This window comes from Euprymna scolopes, chromosome 45, assembly GCF_053919585.1.
Source record: "Euprymna scolopes isolate OS-2025 chromosome 45, ASM5391958v1, whole genome shotgun sequence".
NCBI classification, from domain to species: Eukaryota; Metazoa; Mollusca; class Cephalopoda; order Sepiida; family Sepiolidae; genus Euprymna; species Euprymna scolopes.
The window spans coordinates 25,141,516-25,160,945 of NC_136526.1; the positions used below are offsets into that span (position 1 = coordinate 25,141,516).

Below are 19,430 nucleotides of genomic sequence, written 5' to 3' on the forward strand. Positions count from 1 at the left end.
GTTTGTTCATTTTGTAATTTTTTTTCTAGTTGTGGTGGCGTGTATTACTGGCCTTGCGATGTTTCTCATCATGTCTCTGTGTATTCTCATCTTTGTGGCTTTCCGGCGCAGGTAAATAATTATGCATTTTTAAATAACTTTCCTGTTGAAATATGGGATTTATTCTATATACTAACTTGAAATTGTTCTGTTATGTCATTATAATTTCACCAGTGTCTGAAGTTATTGCTACATTTTAAAATATACTGACGAAAAAAATTTAATATAAAATGTAATTGTAATATAAAATTTAACTGTAATATAAAAAATTAATTTAAGAAACGTTCATATATAGAAAGTAACATGGTTGAATATTTTTATGGAGCATGTTTCAGATATTAAATGTTATAATTAGTACGTTCTTCAACTTTTCAACTATACACTATCAGAAAAATCCTCCAGACGACGGAAGGCTTTCTGTTCTATTGGCTTCTTTCCTGGAACTGCTAGACTTTGGAATTTTATTCTTATTCACTGTTTCCCTGGCTCTATTAATATGCTGAAATTACAAATGTAATGTGAACAAACATCTCGCTGTACAACTCCTTACTAAGACACCCGTGTATGTGTGACCACTAATTAATAGTCACCCTTACGTGTCAGTGTCAATAAAATATATAAAAATACACAAAAAAGAAATAAATAAATCATATTGAAAATAATTAAAAGTAATAAATAAATTATATTGAAAATAATTAAAAGTAATAAATAAATCATATTGAAAATAATTAAAAGTAATAAATAAATTATATTGAAAATAATTCAAAGTAAAAAATAAATTATATTGAAAATAATTAAAAATAATTAAAATAAATTATATTGAAAATAATTAAAAGTAATAAATAAATTATATTGAAAATAATTCAAAGTAAAAAATAAATTATATTGAAAATAATTAAAAGTAATAAATAAATCATATTGAAAATAATTCAAAGTAATAAATAAATTATATTGAAAATAATTAAAAGTAATAAATAAATTATATTGAAAATAATTCAAAGTAAAAAATAAATTATATTGAAAATAATTAAAAATAATTAAAATAAATTATATTGAAAATAATTAAAAGTAATAAATAAATTATATTGAAAATAATTCAAAGAAATAAATAAATTATATTGAAAATAATTAATAATAATTAAAATAAATTATATTGAAAATAATTAAAAGTAATAAATAAATTATATTGAAAATAATTAAAAGTAATAAATAAATAATATTGAAAATAATTAAAAGTAATAAATAAATTATATTGAAAATAATTAAAAGTAATAAATAAATTATATTGAAAATAATTAAAAGTAATGAATAAATTATATTGAAAATAATTCAAAGTAAAAAATAAATTATATTGAAAATAATTAAAAATAATTAAAATAAATTATATTGAAAATAATTAAAAGTAATAAATAAATTATATTGAAAATAATTCAAAGAAATAAATAAATTATATTGAAAATAATTAATAATAATTAAAATAAATTATATTGAAAATAATTAAAAGTAATAAATAAATTATATTGAAAATAATTAAAAGTAATAAATAAATAATATTGAAAATAATTAAAAGTAATAAATAAATTATATTGAAAATAATTAAAAGTAATAAATAAATTATATTGAAAATAATTAAAAGTAATGAATAAATTATATTGAAAATAATTAAAAGTAATAAATAAATCATATTGAAAATAATTAAAAGTAATGAATAAATTATATTGAAAATAATTAAAAGTAATAAATAAATTATATTGAAAATAATTAAAAGTAATAAATAAATTATATTGAAAATAATTAAAAGTAATGAATAAATTATATTGAAAATAATTAAAAGTAATAAATAAATTATATTGAAAATAATTAAAAGTAATAAATAAATCATATTGAAAATAATTAAAAGTAATAAATAAATTATATTGAAAATAATTAAAAGTAATAAATAAATTATATTGAAAATAATTTAAAATAATTAAAATAAATTATATTGAACAAAATTACTAGTAATAAATAAATCATATTGAAAATAATTAAAAGTAACAAATAAATTATATTGAAAATAATTAAAAGTAATAAATAAATTATATTGAAAATAATAAAAAGTAATAAATAAATCATATTTAAAATATTTAAAAGTAAAAAATAAATTATATTGAAAATTATTCAAAGTAATAAATAAATTATATTGAAAATAATTAAAAGAAATAAATAAATTATATTGAAAATAATTAAAAGTAATGAATAAATTATATTGAAAATAATTAAAAGTAATAAATAAAGCATATTGAAAATAATTAAAAGTAATGAATAAATTATATTGAAAATAATTTATAGTAATAAATAAATTATATTGAAAATAATTAAAAATAATTAAATAAATTATATTGAAAATAATTAAAAGTAATAAACAAATCATATTGAAAATAATTAAAAGTAACAAATAAATTATATTGAAAATAATTAAAAGTAATAAATAAATTATATTGAAAATAATTAAAAGTAATAAATAAATCATATTGAAAATAATTTATAGTAATAAATAAATTATATTGAAAATAATTAAAAGTAATAAATAAATCATATTGAAAATATTTAAAAGTAATGAATAAATTATATTGAAAATTATTCAAAGTAATAAATAAATTATATTGAAAATAATTAAAAGAAATAAATAAATTATATTGAAAATAATTAAAAGTAATAAATAAATTATATTGAAAATAATTAAAAGTAATAAATAAATTATATTGAAAATAATTAAAAATAATTAAAATAAATTATATTGAAAATAATTAAAAGTAATAAATAAATTATATTGAAAATAATTAAAAGTAATAAATAAATTATATTGAAAATAATTAAAAGTAATAAATAAATTATATTGAAAATAATTAAAAGTAATAAATAAATTATATTGAAAATTATTCAAAATGATAAATAAATTATATTGAAAATAATTAAAAGTAATAAATAAATTATATTGAAAGTTATTCAAAGTAATAAATAAATTATATTGAAAATTATTAAAAATAATTAAAATAAATTATATTGAAAATAATTAAAAGTAATAAATAAATTATATTGAAAATAATTAAAAATTATTGAAATAAATTATATTGAAAATAATTAAAAGTAATAAATAAATTATATTGAAAATAATTAAAAGTAATAAATAAATCACATTGAAAGTTATTCAAAGTAATAAATAAATTATATTGAAAATAATTAAAAGTAATAAATAAATTATATTGAAAATAATTAAAAATAATTAAAATAAATTATATTGAAAATAATTAAAAGTAATAAATAAATTATATTGAAAATAATTAAAAGTAATAAATAAATTATATTGAAAATTATTCAAAGTAATAAATAAGTCATATTGAAAATAATTAAAAGTAATGAATAAATTATATTGAAAACAATTAAAAGTAATAAATTAATTATATTGAAAATAATTAAAAGTAAAAAATAAATTATATTTAAAATAATTAAAAGTAATAAATAAATTATATTGGAAATAATTAAAAGTAATAAATAAATCCTATTGGAAATAATTAAAAGTAATAAATAAATTATATTGAAAATAGTTTAAAATAATTAAAAACAATTATATTGAAAATAATTAAAAATAATTAAAATAAATCATATTGAAAATAATTAAAAGTAATAAATAAATTATATTGAAAATAGTTTAAAATAATTTTAAAAAATTATATTGAAAATAATTAAAAATATTTAAAATAAATTATATTGAAAATAATTAAAAGTAATAAATAAATTATATTGACAATAATTAAAAGTAATAAATTAATTATATTGAAAATAATTAAAAATAATTAAAATAAATGATATTGTAAATAATTAAAAATAATTAAAATAAATCATATTGAAAATAATTAAAAGTACTGAATAAATGGTATTGAAAATGATTAAAAGTAATAAATAAATTATACTGAAAATGAGTAAAAGTAATGAATAAATTATATTGAAAATAATTAAAAATAATTAAAATAAATTATGATTAAAACAGAACAAGAAATAACTACTTCTGGCTTTCTCGCTGCGACTACAAAATTCCCTTTTTTACATGCCCTGTTGTCTAATTAGGAATATCATAAGGCACTCCATGTTCCTACGTTTCAATACATTTTGGACTTTACTCCTTTTAAAACTCCAAGTTTGCATTTTAAAAATATTTTTGCTGACAGTTCTTTTCGTGAAGAATTTATCATTTATTATTCAAAAGCAAATACATTTATTTAAAGAACATCTTCTTGTCAATGATTATTATTTTTGCCAAAAATGTCACTCTTTTTTCATAATATTGATTCGAATAGACATTTACGATTTATAAAGAAATATTACTATTAACGTATCTTCTATTCCTAGGTATTTGTAACCTCTTTTTACGTTTACCATAATTTACCAGGTTTGTTGTGAGTTTAAGATCATCTGAGTAAAAATGTTTACCTTTTTTTTCATAACAAGAAAAGCATATTTGCCGATGCCAAATTCCATTTGCATGACGTCATCAAATAATCTGACCGTTTTCATTCTTTCCAACAACTTTAAGATCATCAACGATAATTCGTGGTATTGAAGAAAGTCCTTTTTCAAGTACGTGTCTTAATATTTCGTAAGAGAAGTGTCATCGGACCAAACTTATGACAAAAACAAATACTATGGACGTGTAAAATCTTAGTTTTAATGATCAACTCTTTTATCTTAGTTACACTGATTAACACTTTTGTCTTAGTTTTAATGATAAACACTTTTGTCTTAGTTTTAATGATCTACACTTTTGTCTTAGTTTTAAGGATGGACACTTTTGTCTTAGTTTTAAGGATGGACACTTTTGTCTTAGTTTTAAGGATGGACACTTTTGTCTTTTTTTAATGATCCACACTTTTGTCTTTTTTTTAATGATCAAAACTTTTGTCTTAGTTTTAATGATCAAAACTTTTGTCTTAGTTTTAATGATCTACACGTTTTCTTACCTTTTATGATCAACGGTTTTGTCTTAGTTTTCATGATCAACAGTTTTTTTCTTAGTTATAATTATCAACACATTTGTTTTAGTTTTAATGATCAACTCTTTTTTCTTTTTTTTATGATCAAAATTTTTGTCTTAATTTTATGATCAACACATTTATCTTCTTATTTATTATCAAAATATTTGTCTTAATTTTTATGATCAACTCTTTTGTCTTCTTTTTAATGATCAAAATTTTTGTCATATTTTTAATGATCAACACTTTTGTATTAGTGTAAATGATCAACTCCATTTTTATAGTTTTAAAGATAATCACTTTTGTCTTAGTTTTAGTGATCAAAACTTTGTCTTGCTTTTTATGATCTAATCTTTTGTCTTAGTTTTAATGATAATCACTTTTGTGGTATTTTTAATGATCAAAATTGTTGTCTTATATTTAATGATCACCACGTTTGTATTAATTTAAATGATCAACACTTTTGTTTTAGTTTTAATGGCCAAAATTTTTGTATTAGTTTTAATGATCAACTCTTTTGTCTTCTTTTTAATAATAAACGCGTTTGTCTTAGTTTAAATGATCAACACTTTTTTCTTCTTTTTAATGGTCAACACTTTTGTGTTCTGTTTAATGATCAGCACTTTTGTGGTAGTTTTAATGATCAACAATTTTATCTTAGTTTTTACGATCAACCCTTTTGTCTTAGTTTTAATGATCAAGTCTATTTTCTATGTTTTTATGATCAACACATTTGTCTTTGTTTTAATGATCAATACTTTTGTCTTAGGTTTAATGATCAACAGTGTATTCTTAGTTTTTATGATCAACCCTTTTGTCTTCTCTTTAATGATCAAAATTGTTGTATTCTATTTAATGATCAACACTTTTGTATTAGTTTAAATGATCAACGCTTTTTCTTCTTTTTAATCATCAACACTTTTATCATTTTTTTAATGATCAACACTTTTGTCTTAGTTTTAATGATCAACTCATTTGTCTTAGTTTAAATGATCAACACTTTTGTCTTAGTTTTAATGATCAATTCTTCTGTCTTAGTTTTAATGATGAACACTTTTGTCTTAGTTTTAATGATCAACACTTTTGTCTTCTTTTTAATTATCAACACTTTAGTATTAGTTTTAATGATCAACACTTTTGTCTTAGTTTTAATGATCAACACTTTAATGATAAACACTTTTGTCTTAGTTTTAAATGCTCAACACTTTTGTCTTAGTCTAATGATAAAATCTTTTGTCTTAGTTTTAATGATCAACACTGTTGTCTTCTTTTAATGATCAACTCTTTTGTCTTAGTTTTAATGATCAACACTTTTGTATTCTTTTTAATGATCAACACTTTTGTATTTGTTTAAATGATCAACACTTTAGTCTTACTTTTAATGATCAACCCGTTTTTCTTCTTTTTAAAGATCAACTCTTTTGTGGTAGTTTTAATCAACAATTTTGTCTTAGTTTTAATGATCACATCTTTTGTCTTAGTTTAAATGATTAACACTTTTGTCTTAGTTTTAATGATCAACTCTGCTGTCTTAGTTTTAATGATCACATCTTTTGTCTTAGTTTTAATGATCAACCATCTTTTGTCTTAGTTTTAATGATAAACTCATTTGTCTTAGGTTTAATGATGAACACTTTTGTATTAGTTTTAATGATCAACACTTTTGTCTTAGTTTTAATGATTCACACTTTTGTCTTAGTTTTAATGATCAACACTTTTGTCTTAGTGTTAATGATCAACACTTTTGTCTTAGTGTTAATGATCAACACTTTTGTATTAGGTTTAAATGATCAACACTTTTGGCTTAGTTTTTATGATCAACAATTTTCTCTTAGTTTTAATGATCAACTCTTTTGTCTTAGTTTTAATGATGAACACTTTTGTCTTAGTTTTAATGATCAACTCTTTTGTCTTTGTTTTAATCATCAACACTTTTGTCTTAGTTTTAATGATCAACACTCTAATGACATTTGTTAGCCACCCATGGGCACTTATCTGTCATCAAACATACATTTAACATACTGTAGGATGTGGGTGAAAAACCGAATGTTTTTTAACAGTACTCCCTGGGTTGAAAGGTTTTAACTCTCTTCTTTAGCATTTTTACCGTTACTCTTATGTTTGTCGTTCTGCCCTCGAAGACCTGTTTATCTTGGATCTGTTCAGCATGTTTTACTTCCTTTTCTCAAATGCCCTTCAATAATGCACGAGATTGGTCAGCATCAATTATAACGTCATTCCATCTTTTTCAATTCCTTCTAATCGTTTGAAATGAAATTCCTAGTTTTTCTGTTTTGTTGATACTGCTGAATTCTTCTTCTTCTTCTTCTTCTTCTTCCTCTTCTTGTCTTCTTCTTCTTCTTCTTCTTATTGTTATTATTATTATTATTATTGTTATTATTATTCATTCATTCATTCATTTCGATTTATTCTCTTTTTAGACGTTCACGTAAAAGCAATCGACCTGGTGTTCCTCGAGTCACTGAGAAGTCCGTAGTTTTCAGCAAGCTTCGATGTGATAGCATGCGTAATGGCAGCTCATCGTTCGGCCTCTGCAGCAGCGGTCTTCTCCCTCATCTTGGCCACATGTCCGATGATGCTGACTACAGTTATAGCGATGGCGAAGTCATTTACGAGGAAATCGATAACAAAATCGTCCGTCTCCCCGAGGAGAAGGACTTGACCGTGAAACTTGTGCCGCAGAACATCTACGTGAACAACCGGGGTGCTGTTGGGGGCGCCGGCATCACTGGCGCCAGTACCGCGTCATGCTCCGGCCACAAGAGGCGTCATTCGTTGCCCAACGAAATCTACGCCTCGGCCGGAGCAACAACCCACAATCCACACTATCAAGAAGTTTGACTCATAATTCGGGATTTGGTCAGGATCTTGGATCAACCACAAACTAGTCTCACACATTCTTCGCCTTCCACTCTTACAAACAACAGCACTTCAGAAATCTACGAGAACACACACAACGAGAAAGTTCAAAACAAAAACGAAAACAACATGAACTGCAACAATTATGAGAATCATAAAAACAACGTTGACTCTGTAGAAACGGAAGTTGCTGAAATCAACGAAAAACCATGAAAAGAAAAACAATAATCAAAAAGAAAGCAAACAAGAAATTGGAAAATAAATCGAAAATACCCTCAACACACTTTTGCTGCTCTGCATCCCACGACTTTGGTTACAATTTTAGTGATACGTGCTGTTGCTCGCCAATTTTTAACACACTAATGGATGTTTTAAAGAAAACACACACATTTGTGTATGTGTGTGTTTGTGTGTGCGTATATGTGTGCTTTATTCATATACTGTGCAATTATAATTTAATCGCATGGTATTCGGGTTTAGCAAAAAAAAAAAAAAAATAGGGAGTCGAGCAGAAAAGTCGACGTAGTCATCATCGGCCGCACAGAAAAAATGTGTTTCTTTTCATCTACGTTCGATGGCATATGATTATTTCGTTTTTGTTTTTTGTTGTTGTTTTTTTTTGTATTTTTTTTTTCTTCGCCTTTTTTTAATCAAAAAAAATGACTGGGTAATTTTTCCTTATTATTAAAAATAGTAAGTTATGCTGGACAGTGATCGATTTGTGAAACCCGTTTATCGTACGATAAACTTATGATTGGATAACATGTACATAAAATCTATATATCTTGCTCTTGTCTTACAAATGAACACTTTTTTCACTTATTTTTCCACTGTACTTGTGTTGTCGCGGCTTGTTAGGCTATTTTTTGCACGTATAAAGTTCTGTGAATAATTGACCAATCATTAACGTTCCTGTAATAAGTGTTTTATTTTGGAAGTTACCAACACAAAGACGCGTTCACCAGCTTAATACATTTTTTTTACAAATTTAAACGTGACTAGCCATGTGCCAGATGGAGAGCGGAGCGGCTATTACATCATATATATATATATATATATATATATATATATATATATATATATATATATATATATATATATATATATATATATATATATATATATATATATATATATATATATATATATATATATATATATATATAATAAAAAATTATGGAAAATAAAAATTCAACATGATGGAAAAGGAAAAAGGAAAAATTAGAATTATTGATATATTTATATCAACGTTTCGGCTTTATTGCAAGACTTTCTCAATCATAATGAGATTTTTTTTTAATTAAGATAAAACGATGATGAATATATATAGTTTTTGTTTTTCCTCTGTCTGTCTCTCTCTCTCTCTCTCTCTCTCTCTCTCTCTATATATATATATATATATATATATATATATATATATATAATTATTTTTTACTATAATAATTAAATTATATATATATATATATATATATATATATATATACATTCACGATGCTTTTTTCAAACGCAATCATGGCAGTCAAAAGAAAATATTATTTAAACTGTAAATGTTATAAACCGATGAAAGAGTACTATTCACATGTGTTAACAGACCGACCAACAGACAAAGCCTCTAAATAGAAATGCTCGGTTGCATCAGAAATAGTTCATAAAAATGTACTTTCTACAGTTACTAGATACTTATCTTTCTGGTCTTTCAAAATCGGTATTAGCTACTCCTCAGCTTGTAAGCTAGTAACAGTGCTTTAAAACGTATACGATGTATAAAACGATATCAGAAAATTAAAGTTAGTGAAAAACAGTTCAAAAACAGTCTAATCGGTCTGGCTATAATTCACATGGTTTTCCTAAATAATTTCAAAGAAAAAAACGATATGTCGTGTTTTTACGCTATATTTTCTACAAATAATATTTAGAACAATGTAATAACAACACAGTATAGTGTTTGATTCACATTCGATAAAGAATTCGTCAAATACACCGAAGAAATTAAACTGGTCACATCATGGTATATTTTATATTACTTTTAATGGATTGAATCTGATAAGATATTTGCAAAACAATAAAACGAATGTTAGACTTAATTTTCTATTTAGTAAAATAGAAAATTAAGTCTAACATTCGTTTTATTGTTATCAAATTATATTATCAAATCTACCACTAACCCGTTATAATTTTATATGTTTAGAATAAATATCAATTTTTTTCTAAACATATTTTTATTTTTTACTAAAGTAAAAAATAAAAATATGTTTAGAAAAAATTGATATTTATTCTCAACATATAAAATTGTTTAGCTGATAGCTGATATAGAAACATCCATGTCGAAATTGTTTTTATTAATGTCGTAAGCATTAATGCCCAGTAGCAACTTGTGCCTATTTAATTCTTTATAAAGAATCATTTATTCCTTAAATTTGCTAAATGCAAAGCTTCGATGGACAAAAGGAATTTACAAAACCAAAACAGTTTAAAGAATCGTACACATTAACAGAAACTTAACGGAACTTAAAGCTAAAAAAAAAAGATGTTCGACGCCATAGTTTGAACTAACTGAGACGAATTTTTAGTTTATTACATTTTCTTCTTTTTTTTTTAAGAATACGACATTACTTTCTGAACGGTTTGTTGATACAAGAAGAAATTCTGTTTTTCTTTTCTATATTTCATCACTTTTTGGGTGTCACTCTAAATTGACTGCAATTAAAAGACAATGTTTGAAATCGTATATTTAAAAATATATATTTCAACTTTTTTGAACAAACGTTATTTGATGAGTGGAAATATCACGATCAAACATTGAACAAAAAAAAAATGTATTCTAATAATATGGCCGACATGATACAGCATGATTATGCCATGTTTATGGGCTGACGTTAAAATTGTAGAATTGTAGAAACCGAACAAATTAACCCGTGAATGGATCATCGGCTTTGATTCTTGCCATTTTGACTTCACGAAAACATTTTGAATTATTTGTTTCGATTGAAAATCTGCCAGCAAATAATCCCATGTTTGAATCCAAAATATTTGTAAATGAAAACTGATAATAGCAAACAATGTAGCAATAGCAAGTCCGTATAAAGTCTGTTTTAAAAATCAGAGAAAGTGACGAAATTTATAATAGCATAAACACTGAACAATTCAAGTTTTTCATACACGCTTCAGGTATTGAACGAGAAAATTGGTTTTCAATATTTTATTACGGATTTCTGAAAGTTTCACTGCATGAAACAACATATTTTTTAAATAGCAGTATATACATTTTAAATAACAACATCTACATTTTAAATAACAACATATATATTTTAAATAACAACATATACATTTTTAATGACAACATATATATTTTGAATAACAACATATATATTTAAAATAAGAACATATACATTTTAAATAACAACATATACATTTTAAATAACAACATATATATTTAAAATAACAACATATACATTTTAAATAACAACATATAAATTTTAAATAACAAAATATAAATTTAAAAAAACAACATATATTTTTTAAATAAGAACATATACATTTTAAATAACAACATATAAATTTAAAAAAACAACATATATATTTAAAATGACAAAATATACATTTTAAATAACATCATATAAATTTAAAAAAAAACATATATATTTTAAATAACAACATATACATTTTAAAAAACATCATATAAATTTTAAATAACAACATATACATTTTAAAAAACATCATATAAATTTTAAATAACAACATATACATTTTAAATAACAACATATATATATTTAAATAAAAACATATATATTTTAAATAAAAACATATATATTTTAAATAATAACACACTATAAATGTTAAATAACAACATATACATTTTAAATAACAACATATGTATTTTAAATAACAAAATATATATTTTAAATAAGAACATATATATTTTAAATCACAACATATGCATTTAAAATAACATATGTATTTTAAATAACAACATATGCATTTAAAATGACAACATATGCATTTTAAATAAAATACTATAACTTTTAAATAACAACGTATACATTTTAAATAACAACATATACATTTTAAATAACAACATATACTTTTTAAATAACAACATATATATTTTAAATTACAACATATACATTTTAAATAACATCATATAAATTTTAAATAACAACATATATATTTTAAATAGCAACATATACATTTAAAATAACAGCATATGCATTTTAAATAACAACATATACATTTTAAATAAAAATATATGCATTTTAAATAACAACATATGACTTTCAAATAACAACATATAAATTTTAAATAACAACATATACATTTTAAATAGCATCATATAAATTTTAAATAACAACATATTCATTTTATATAACAACATATACATTTTAAATAACAACATATACATTTTAAATAACAACATATACATTTACAATAGCATCATATAAATTTTAAATAACAACGTATTCATTTTATATAACAACATATATATTTTAAATAACACCATATACATTTTAAATAATACCATATACATTTTAAATAAGAACATATACATTTTAAATAAAATATATACATTTTACATAACAACATATATATTTTAAATAACAGCACATGACTTTTAAATAACAACATATATATTTTAAATGACATCATATAAATTTTAAATAACAACATATGACTCTTAAATAAAAACATATACATTTTAAATAACAACATATGCATTTTAAATAACAACATATGCATTTTAAATGACAACATATATATTTTAAATAACACCATATTCATTTTAAATAACAACATATACATTTTAAATAAAAACATATACATTTTAAATAACAATATATGACTTTTAAATAACAACATATATATTTTAAATAACAACGTATGACTTTTAAATAACAACATATATATTTTAAATAACAACATATATATTTTAAATAACAACACATATATTTTACATAACAACACATGCATTTTAAATAACAACATATACGTTTTAAATAGCATCATATAAATTTTAAATAACATACTATAAATTTTAAATAACAACATGTACATTTTAAATAACAACATATACATTTTAAATAACAACATAAACATTTTAAATAACAACATATGCATTTTAAATAACAACACATACATTTTAAATAACAACATATGACTTTCAAATAACAACATATATATTTTAAATAACAACATATACATTTTAAATAGCATCATATAAATTTTAAATAACATACTATAAATTTTAAATAACAACATACATATTTAAAATAACAACGTATATATTTTAAATAACAACATATATATTTTAAATAACATAGTATAAATGTTAAATAACAACATATACATTTTAAATAACAACATATACATTTTAAATAACAGTATATACATTTTAAATAACATCATATAAATTTTAAATAACAACATATACATTTTAAATAACAACATATGACTTTCAAATAACAACATATATATTTTAAATAACATCATACAAATTTTAAATAACAACATATACATTTTAAATAACAACATATACATTTTAAATTGCATCATATAAATTTTAAATAACATACTATAAATTTTAAATAACAACATATGAATTTAAATAACAAAATAGACATTCACACGAGTAAAAAATGTTATTAGAAGCAAAATTCCTAAATGAGATTCTTATTTTGTGTGTAATAAATATAAGCGCGTACAAAATAATAATAATAACAACAACAATAATAATAATATATATATATCAATATATATATATATATATAATGATATATATATATATATATATATATATATATATATATATATATATATATAAGAAATTTACACACTAGATAATTGTTATTTCTTTGTATTTTAAGTCACACACATCGTTTAATTAGATATCGAATTATTTTAATAATACGATATCTATTTAAACGATTTGTGTGACTCAAAATACCAGAAAATAAACTTGTACATATTTTTTTATTATTATTATAACAGTAATCTACGTAAATGAATGTTTCAAGGTAACTAACCCTCATCATTAACCCTAACCCTAACCCTAACCCCTCTTCAGCGTAGTTTGACTGTGTCTCGTAGTCGAATTCCGTACCATGTGTATCACAGTCCGGTGCGTTAACTGTTACGCCATGAACTCCTAAATAATGTTACTGTTTATTTTTATCATTTTTATCATTTATAAACAGATGTTTTCTTGATTTTTAGTGATAAATTCGGTTAAATAGCGTTTTTGTCTCGAATCTCGTTTTGCTTAGAAAATCGCACATATTTTATTTGGACGTAAATAATATTTTTATTTATTTTCTATCATTTTTAAAACAGTAATCTACGTACATGCATGTTTCAAGGTAACTACCTCTCTTCAGCGTAACTTGACTTGTCTAGAAATCGAACCATGTCATATATATATATATATATATATATATATATATATATATATATATATATATTTGTATTTATATAACCACTTTTGCTCAAGTTTGACGAAGTTGCTGGATCGATGATACGATTTCGGTAACAGAAATTTGTGCAACTAAACAGATAAAACGGTAATAAAATAATATATATATATGTGTGTGTGTGTGTGTGTGTGTGTGTGTGTGTGTGTGTGTGTGTGTGTGTGTGTGTGTGTGTGTGTGTGTGTGTGCAGACGGTAGAAAAACAGAGAACAGATTCCAACGACCACATGTTTATTTCCAAATAGAAGTTTCTTCCTTTGTCCAAACAAGATTGAAACTTTTATATGATTTATTAAAATAAAATATATTAATACTTATTTATAAATTTTATCTGTAATGATATATTAATCTATGGAACTTGAACATGTTTTGACAAGAATTACACATATATACATCTATATACATATATGTGTGTGTGCGCGCATGCGTGTGTGTAGATAGATAGATAGATAGATAGATAGATAGATAGATAGATAGATAGATAGATAGATAGATAGATAGACGCTTTCTTTTTGTAGCTGAAACTAGTTGAACGAGTTGAAGTTTAAACCTCGCTAGGACCACTTCTACGTGAAGCTTAAATAAAGTAGTGGCTCTAAAGAAATCGCATTAACCGTAAACTTGATTTGTTCACGTAGGTCAACATCCTAAATATATATATATGGACCAGTTCAACGTCAACATCGAAAATTATATAAATGAGTATATACTAATTACTTAATAATAAACTAATATATATATATATATATATATATATATATATATATATATATATATATATATATATATATATATATATAATAAATGATATGATAAATATATGATAAATCAAGATGAAATATTATCTGATTTTGAACGCGCCTGAAATAATACACGATTGTGGGATGCTGATATTTTGTGTCTTTTATTGGAGCGAAGTGCGTGGTTGGTTCGATATGCCTAGGTCTTGTTTTGCTTCTTTTTTTTTCTTTTTTTTCTTTGTTTTTTTTTTGTTTTTTCAATGAAAGAGACTTGGGCGCATAATTAATGAGAGCAACGATTTTACCATTTTTTGTGTACGAATGAATTTCAGAATTTACATTTGGTTGAACAACAGGATTTCACAGTTTGAAATGAAAGAGAAAGTCTGATTTTTATTCCATGTCGTATATACCCCCCCCCTTGTTATTATTGAAAATATTTTTCTCTTAAAACGCAAATATTGTTTTGTTTTAGTTTTTATTTTATTTATTTTTTTTTGTTTTTTACCTCGATTCTACAACGTCACAAGGCCGTCTTTTGTACTGAATGGCTAAACGAAAATTTTTATTTGGTTCGCATGCATATAAGGTTTACATGCCATTATGGAACGATCCCTGTCAACATGTTAGCATAACAGAGCATGGACCACGAAAATAGTGCAATATTTTTTAAATGAATGCATACAAAATAATGATTCAAAGTAAATGTTAGAGCATTATATATATATATATATATATATATATATATATATATATATATATATATATAATGTTTTTTTTGTTTTGATTATTGCTAGTCCATTTAACTAAAATAATTTCCTATTCTTGAAATTATTACGATAGACTAGCTTGAATTCGAAAAAGGGGTGTATAGTTGTTAACGGAGAGAAGTTAATAATTTGGTTTAGTTGAAATATGTTTGAGGGCGTGGCTTAAGAAATTGTTTCATTCCTTACTAATCAAATTTTAAAAATCAATTTAATCCTGACCAATCAAAAATATTCAAGGGCGTAATTTTAAAAATCAATTTAATCCTGACCAATCAAAAATCCCGATCTATTGTCTTTCACAGTTTCTATCTCTTTTGACATTTCCTACCATGATTTTACTTTTTTTTATTTAAAACTTTTGATACAGATGCCCATACATATACATACACCCTTATATATATATATATATATATATATATATATATATATATATATATATATATATATATATATATCGGTAACTCTTATTTTTTAACTTTGATTGTTGCTTCAATTTTTTGGAAGTTGATTTATCGCCATATATATATATATATATATATACTTAGTTATATTTTTTGAAAATAAACATAAATATATATATATACATATATATTAATATTTTTATTTTCAGAAAATATAACTTGATATATATTTACACAAATATATATAAATATATATATATATATATATTTATATATATATATATATATATATATATATATATATATATATATATATATATATATATATATATATATATATGTATATTCGTGTAAATTTCTGTAAAGGTCGGTTACAGCATTCTATAAATAAGAAGTGACATCATTGGATATACCAATATAAAGGCATCTCACACACATGTAATCGTGTATATAAAGAGACGCACATATGTGTATATAAAGAGACGCACATATGTGTGTATCTATAACTATAATTTGATACAATCAGTAGACATAGTGACATATATCATGATTATATTCGAAGAATGCGTTGCATGTCAAAAATCGTTTTGCTTTTTACGTTTTAACTCTCAATTCCCTTAATTTGTGTGAATGTTTTACTAAAAAATGCTTATATATTTATTTTGTTTTAGAAATCGAGACATTAAAAGGTTTGCATGTCGGAAGTTCTTCGTTCTTTGCAATGAATTGAACAAATTATTTGATCACAATGTTGTTGTATATAACTTTTTCAGACAAAATTGTACATGAAAATTATGAGACTTTATGCGATTGTCCTGTTTCTATGGAGTCACTTCCTGGTTGTGTTCCCCTAATGGTCGCTGATTGAACGATGAATATGCCAATACAAAGTAATTTTAAAAAGCTGTAACTTTTTAAAAGCTCAACAACCTTAATAAATATGAACATTTAAAACGACTTTTTTAAAGTTTTACTCAACCATCGTTGAGTAAAACGGCTTTTTTTAAAGTCGTTTAAAATTTTCATATTTATTTGAAAATTTTTAATTTGCAAGTTTTTAGAATAAATTGTGGCTAAGTGTGTCAATATTGCCAATAACATGGGACAACAATAACAAATAAAAAAAGTAAAAAGCAAAGTTTAATTCATCAGCGTGAATTCTCCTCAGGCTAATCATAAAAATCCGGCTAGATAACTTCACAATTAACACAGGTTAATTTTTCATTGCTGAAGTTAAACACACACACAAAAACACCATATTTTCAGTTGAACAGAACATGTAATTCACACGTTATTTTCAAACAGAACATGTAATTCACACGTTATTTTCAAACAGAACATGTAATTCACACGTTATTTTAAAACAGAACATGTAATTCCCACGTTATTTTAAAACAGAACATGTAATTCCCACGTTATTTTAAAACAGAACATGTAATTCACACGTTATTTTAAAACAGAACATGTAATTCCCACGTTATTTTAAAACAGAACATGTAATTCCCACGTTATTTTAAAACAGAACATGTAATTCACACGTTATTTTAAAACAGAACATGTAATTGCCACGTTATTTTAAAACAGAACATGTAATTCACACGTTATTTTAAAACAGAACATGTAATTCACACGTTATTTTAAAACAGAACATGTAATTCCCACGTTATTTTAAAACAGAACATGTAATTCACACGTTATTTTAAAACAGAGCATGTAATTCACACGTTATTTTAAAACAGAACATGTAATTCCCACGTTATTTTAAAACAGAACATGTAATTCACACGTTATTTTAAAACAGAACATGTAATTCCCACGTTATTTTAAAACAGAACATGTAATTCACACGTTATTTTAAAACAGAACATGTAATTCCCACGTTATTTTAAAACAGAACATGTAATTCCCACGTTATTTTAAAACAGAACATGTAATTCACACGTTATTTCAAAACAGAACATGTAATTCCCACGTTATTTTAAAACAGAACATGTAATTCCCACGTTATTTCAAAACAGAACATGTAATTCACACGTTATTTCAAAACAGAACATGTAATTCACACGTTATTTTAAAAAGCGATATCACTTTTTCTACATTTTTGCAATTTTGCAAACTTTGAGAAATAACTTGTTTCGTATTTTGGGGTTTTTTTTTTATAGTATTTCTTTACCTTGGAGATCGATCCTTCGTGACCGAGCACACCCATCAGTCATATCCTATGTTGATGCTAGGTAGGTACTGATGGAGGTGTCGCTCAGAGCATCCTGTCTTACAGTGTAAAGTATAAAATCGACTTCGCTAATCATCAAATCGGATGAGTTCATTTTTGTATGTGAAACGTGATAACGTGATAGAACAAGAAACGTATTAGTTTATTATTATTATTATTATTATTATTATTATTATTATTATTATTATTATTATTATTATTATTATTATAATGATAGATTTTATGTATACGATAAAACAAGAAATCTAGAAATGCATTTGAAAAATAAATTGGAGATGATTGGTTTTTATGATTGAAACCGCAGCGGCTGAGGGACAGGAATTCTTTTAATTGACACCGCAGCAGTCTAATTCTTTCCAACCTTGCCGAGTACGGAACGAGAGTAACCGAAATCTCCATAGATTTCGAATGCGAATACACACGCACACACACACACGCACACACACACGCACACACACACACGCACAGGCATCAAATAACGTTTCACGAATGAGATACGAAAATTTGACGCAATAAAATGTCATGAATTGCATACTTAGTTCATACAAATTTTCGTTTATTTTTTCATCATGACTGATGAACGCAAAACGAGAAACTGTCAGTCAACACGAGCTGATGTTTCAATATCTCTAGCCGTTTCTGTGATGTGTATAAACCGTTGTCGTTGTCGGGGACGCAAGTTCTTGATATTGGTCGTCTATAGACAAACTCATTCGGACGCTGATGTTAGTATATAACAAGCTTTATTCGTCTAGAAAACGTAACTATAAAATCAGAGTGAAGGAGGTGCAAAGACATTTGATCTGTCGCATCACAGAGGATGTGGGTAGACAAACAGACGAATAAGTAGACAGATTGTTTCGTTACATCTAGCTGCATTTTATTACAGCAACCACA

The 19,430-nt window shown here is 23.2% G+C and overlaps 1 protein-coding gene across 1 annotated transcript in view; it reads left to right on the forward strand.

Moving 5' to 3' along the window:
• LOC145269296 (uncharacterized) overlaps nt 1-8,716 on the forward strand; it is a 275,129-nt gene extending 266,413 nt beyond the window's left edge. Inside the window, exons 6-7 of the mRNA XM_080124983.1 lie at nt 30-111; nt 7,490-8,716. Coding sequence (XP_079981109.1) covers nt 30-111; nt 7,490-7,910 — 503 coding nt within the window. The 3' untranslated portion in view covers nt 7,911-8,716. The remainder of the gene's footprint in view (nt 1-29; nt 112-7,489) is intronic.
• The last annotated feature ends 10,714 nt before the right edge of the window (nt 8,717-19,430 follow it).